The sequence below is a fragment of the Mytilus trossulus genome, chromosome 4 (genome assembly GCF_036588685.1).
Source record: "Mytilus trossulus isolate FHL-02 chromosome 4, PNRI_Mtr1.1.1.hap1, whole genome shotgun sequence".
NCBI lineage: Eukaryota > Metazoa > Mollusca > Bivalvia > Mytilida > Mytilidae > Mytilus > Mytilus trossulus.
The window spans coordinates 72,925,334-72,931,333 of NC_086376.1; the positions used below are offsets into that span (position 1 = coordinate 72,925,334).

Here is a 6,000-nt window from a genome sequence, read left to right on the forward strand (position 1 = left end):
ACTAAATGATTTAATTTGAATAATCAAAATGTTAATGTTGTATTTTCTTTTGTTTCCTGCAGTTAATGGTTTTCTCCTAGATACTCCTCAGGGGAATGGAGGAGCCTCTAGTACCAATCAGTATCTTACATTATCAAAGTTCTATGAGGAGATGAAATTCCAACAAGAAGAGGTCCACAGGGATACAACAAAACTCCGCCATGATACAGATAACTCTCTTGCCTTGCTAACTACTCAACTGCAACAGAAATTTGATCTTCTAGATAAGAAATTGGCAGAAATTGAAGGACTAAATCAAACCATTCCTGACTTTCATAATTTAGAACAAAAGTATATACAGTTAGAACAAAAGTATTTGAAAGTGGAACAGAATTTTAACACCATTAAGCTTGAAAATAATCTGTTGCAGAATACGAAAAATCAGATGGAAAACGAACTCTTCTTGTTACGAAACGAAACCAATCATCAAGGGCAAGAGTTAGCCAGGTTGAAAAATAAATCCCTCTCAGTTGACCAGAACATTGAAAATCTTAAGGCTTTGGGGAGTATCAAACCACTTCAAGAACTCGCAACTTTACAGCAAGAAATAAGATCAATTTCTGCTCAAACAAGTTCATTAAATATGAAGGAACAGGCACGCAGCCAAGACATTCTTGCATTATACAGTCAGGTACAGAAACTAACAGCGAATAGTACTAGGTCAACCACAAATTTATCTACACAGATCATGCAAATGAAGACTGTGCAGATGAATTCTAACACTTCAATCATGGATTTAGGTACACAGATGAAAACTTTACAGATGAATTCTAACACTTCAATCATGGATTTAGGTACACAGATGAAAACTTTACAGATGAATTCTAACACTTCAATCATGGATTTAGTCACACAGATGAAGATGTTACAGATGAATTCTAACACTTCAATCATGGATTTAGTTACACAGATGAAGATGTTACAGATGAATTCTAACACTTCAATCATGGATTTAGTCACACAGATGAAGATGTTACAGATGAATTCTAACACTTCAATCATGGATTTAGGTACACAGATGAAGATGTTACAGACAAATCATAATACATCCATCACAGATTTAGTCACCCAGTTGAAAATTGTCATGAAGAATCAAAGCAAGGCTCTTGACAATTTTGAGTTAAAAATACATGAGGCAACCATAACTGGAAACCAAACATTTACCCATTTACAGCAACAAATAGACAAAAGCATGGACCTAGGTATGTCTTTCTTACAATTTAAAATTCAATATTTTCATCAGTACATTTTTTCTAATCAAAGCCATGCGATTTTAAATTTGCTATGAACTTTTTCAGATCTTTATTTAATCCTTTTAACATGTTCAACAGACTATTCTATCCTGAAGTTGACAAAATGTTAATGAAACAGTTTTGAACTTATTAACTCTGTTTTGCCTATGCTAGGCTAAAAAATATGTTTAAGCAATATATGTATTATAAGATAAATCTGTAGAAAACTTAAAAACTCATGTACATGATTAAACTCTTTTTTTTTATGGGGATTCAAGTTTGAAAAAACCCAAGATGAATTTCAGTTTTTCGAGATAATTTTTTTCAGTGGCCTTGACTGCACAACTAGTATCTCCTACAGTCAAAGCTGGAATAATTAAGTTTGATGATGTCAAATTCACCATTGGAATTAATAACTTGTTATCCTATAAAAGTACTGGGAAGTTTACTTGTGAGAATGATGGATTATATCTGATTTCTGCCTCAATCATGTCCAACACCTATGGCGCTGATTACCAAATTTACCTCAATGGTTATGCTAGATCATACACAAAGATTGGATCTAACAACCAGGGTACTATGGTACACACTGGTACTATTATTCTAGCACTTCAGTTACATACTAATGATAGTGTGTGGGTGTACAACGGTGGTAACTATTATATATATGCTGGAGCCTGGTCCACATTAACAATAGTAAAAATCAAATAAATTAAACCATTTTATGACTTTACAGTCTTGGTACTATCACATAAAAAAAATTACAAAATTAGAATTAGAATTGGCATGATGATTATCATTAATTACAATTGTATCCAATACCTTGTGCTGTAAATACAGTTACATTTGTTAAAAAGCAACCCTTTCTTCCCTGACTACAACAATAATTGGGAATATATAAATTTTATCAACATACTGGGAAAAGATAAAATAATGTAATTATTAGTTTAACTTTATAACATTCAAATGTGTATAATACTATTTTAGATGTATAATTGTATATATATGTATAACATTGATCCAATGTAAACATAATATTTACATGTCAGAATAAAAAAGAGATTGATAGATATAAATCATATTTTCAATATGTATTTTTATAATTAGTATAATTTTATATTCAATAATGCATGTATATTTTTATGTTTTATTATTCATTAATTTATTTTTAAAGTAACAACCACAAAACAAGAGGCTTTCATGAGCCTGTGTCACTCACCTGTATCAAATGTGGTTTTGTAAATATATGAAATAAGGTTAAAATCATAACAAATGGTTGATACCTTAATAATGATTGCCGACAAGTTTTGTTTAATTTGGCTCAGTAGTTAAAAAAGCAGGTTTTTTTTAAGTCTACAAAAATTACCTATAAATTGCAGAAAATGACAGGACAATAAGACATGTATAAGATTTCAATTGATAAAATTGGTCATGTTGACTTATTTGTCATTTTTTTATTTGTGGATCATTATTTAATATTTTTGCTGTTTACAGTTTACATCTTATTTTTTCTATGTATATTTCTATTCTATTTTTATCAGTCAGGGGACTTACTTAAACCATGTAAACAAGTGATTTTCTAAATCACTGATTCAAGTAACATTATTTCCATAAAGGTTGGAAGCTAGAGTTGTCTTTCTTTAAAAATCACCTATTTAAGTAGTACAAATTAATCACTAGAAGAAGTGTTTTAATTTTATTGTAGCTTTGAATATAGAATACTAATGATCCAGGGACTAATTATGTTTCTAAACTTATCAGAACCAACATCTGTGTTGTCTAGGATGACCAGGTCATTTCAGGTGATGACCTTGTACTGAATCTAGGATAATGACATAAAAATTACTTGTTTAAGTATCAGACCTCAATTTCCTTCCCAAAAATCACTTCTTCAAGTATCATTCTGTTAATAACCCCCAATAATTTCAACACCCCCGACCAGTGAAATTTTTATCGCGAACAGTAGAATTTTATTACATAATCTGAAATATGAAACCTTGAACTTCACAGGAAAAATACTCCCACTGCTGGGAAAAATCTTTTAAGAAAGTATCAGTTCATTATGTAAAGCCATTATTACAGCATTTTTTCATCTAAAATAGAATTTTTAGCTAAATGATAGCATCAAAGGCATAAACCATGTAAACCTTGCTACTTTAAAGAAGCAAAAAGTTCATATTTTTTAATTTTACTAATTAAAATATTTTATTTAAACCTACATGACCTATGTGTTTAAAATTTTTAAAAAACCTACAAAATCCCAATTTGTGACAAAACCTCGAATTTGCTAATCAAATAAGTGATTTAAAAATCACTTATTTCAGTAAGTCCCCTGACTGTTTATTAGTCCGCCTTTTTTGTGTATAAATAAAACATAGCATTAGCAATGTCAGATTGCTTTAAATGCTTTAGTTTCTGAGATAACAGCCAAAAACTGCATTTGCATCCACTACATCAAACTTCATGCCAGGGTTCTATTTTTAGCCATGTCGGACATGTTGGTTTGCAGGCAGGGTCATTGGACATATTTTTTAAACTAAATACTCTTGTGATGATTGTGGTCCAGTTTAATTAAATTTGTCTAAGTAGTTTCAGAGCAGAAGATTTTTTAAAAATTACTAAATATAATGTTAAAGAAGAATTGTTAAAAATTGACTATCATGGCTATAAAGAACAATAACTCCTAAAGGGGCCCATTGACTTATTTATATTAACAGTTTCAGAGTCATCATACCCACTTTTTAAAACTTCATAGCCTAATGAGGATTATACCCAAGTTTAGGTAAATTTGACCTAGTAGTTTCAGAGTAGAAATTTTTTGTAAAGTATACAGATGACATCGACGATGGCCACCAAGTGATGAGAAAAGCTCACTTGGCCCACTGGGCTAGGTGAGCTAAAATAAAACAACACATCCTTAAAAAAATCAAAAGGTTGTACAGTAAATCACAAGTTTATTTTTAATACAATTTATTGTCTTTTCCTCAATTGTTGAAAATGTGATTATCAAAATAATTAGATTATACAAAATAAAGAGTGATACTTGCAACTAACTTTCTTCATTTTGTAATTGTGTCACTGTCAAGGAAAATAACTTTATTGCCTAGACATATGAAGAAGACATCAAGAGTCAATACAATCTTAGTATTTGTTAAAATTAATGTTTTAAGTTATTTGCATTTGTTTTGTTTAGATTGGTCTATTTTCTTAATTTAAACGTCAATACTGTATATTTTTACTGAAACTTTACAAAAATGATAATTTGCATGTGTAGATGCACTTTTTGACCTTGGAATTTCCAAAAAGGCTGCCATTACCCAGCTGGCAATGAGTGAAGGTTTCCATCAATTATTGATAGCAATTACAAATCTAGTTTAAACTGTAATTGTACTGCTCCTCTGGGCATCTTGGTCGCCAAAATAATAACCGCCAAAATATTTCGTATACCTTGTTCAATGAAAATCGCGAAATTTTACACCCGCGAAAATAACCCGCTTTACAGTATATAAATATATATACCGGTATATCATTATTCATTAATTGAAAAGACATTTTTATCATTTGCAAATAAAATTGAGAAAGGAAATGAGGAATGTGTCAAAGCAACAACAACCCAAAGGCTACCATTGGGTCTTCAATGTAGCGAGAAACTACAACACCCGGAGGCGTCCTTCAGCTGGCCCCTTAAAAAATATGTATACTAGTACAGTGATAATGGACGTCAAACTAAACTACGAATTATACACAAGAAACTAAAATTAAAAATCATGCAAGACTAACAAAGGCAAGAGGCTCATGACTTAGGACAAGCGCAAAATTGCAGCGGGGTTAAACATGTTTATGAGATCTCAACCCTACCCCTATACCTCTAGCAAATGTAGAAAAGTAAACGCATAGCAATATGCACATTAAAATTCAGTTCAAGAGAAGTCAGTGTCTGATGTATGATTGAACTACACTCAAACGGGCATATAAATTGTACAGGTGAACCGAATGACATAAAGAAAGACTTTAAGAGCCATGAGAAAACAGTCATATAAATTGTACAGGTGAACCAAATGACATAAAGAAAGAGCCATGAGAAAACGGTCATATAAATTGTACAGGTGAACCGAATGACATAAAGAAAGAGCCATGAGAAAACAGTCATATAAATTGTACAGGTGAACCGAATGACATAAAGAAAGAGCCATGAGACAGTTACTTTGAACCTAAAAGGAAATTCATAAATCATATCATGTATAACCATGATAATATATATAAACAATGTAAAATTGAATCAAATAATACAAACCATTAAGGTTACCTGCTTTAAATCTTGAGGCTCTGTGGTTGTATCTGAATTTCTGATCACCTTTCCCATGGCTGACTTTGGTTCAGGAATATGACTCTGGTCGATGATTTTACTGTCACATCCTATTGTTAATGAGTTAGCATCACCACAAGGATCAGTAACATCTTGTGGATTTACATCTGATGAATGTTTTAATCTTGTGTTGCTTTTGACATGTGACTGTTTAACATTATCATACTCATGACTCCTTCTTTCATTATTAAAAGAATTTGCAAACCATGAAGAAGTGTCGTTTGGTAATATTTTATCATTAAATTGACAGTTATTTATTTCATAATCACTTTTTACTTTTGGTTCACTTTTGAAATATTTACTCTGTCGATTTAGTTCATCTTTCAAGTCACTACTACTTTTGCGCCTGGTTTTACCAACTCT

The 6,000-nt window shown here is 31.2% G+C and overlaps 1 protein-coding gene across 3 annotated transcripts in view; it reads right to left on the reverse strand.

The window, feature by feature from the left end:
- LOC134715921 (helicase POLQ-like) overlaps positions 1 to 5,651 on the reverse strand; it is a 72,434-nt gene extending 66,783 nt beyond the window's left edge. The window contains exon 1 of one of the 3 annotated variants that reach the window (XM_063578483.1): positions 5,566 to 5,651. In XM_063578483.1, the coding sequence (XP_063434553.1) occupies positions 5,566 to 5,634 (69 nt within the window). In that variant the 5' untranslated portion in view covers positions 5,635 to 5,651. The remainder of the gene's footprint in view (positions 1 to 5,565) is intronic. The other 2 variants (XM_063578484.1, XM_063578485.1) reach the window with 2 other exon arrangements.
- Positions 5,652 to 6,000: the final 349 nt, after the last annotated feature.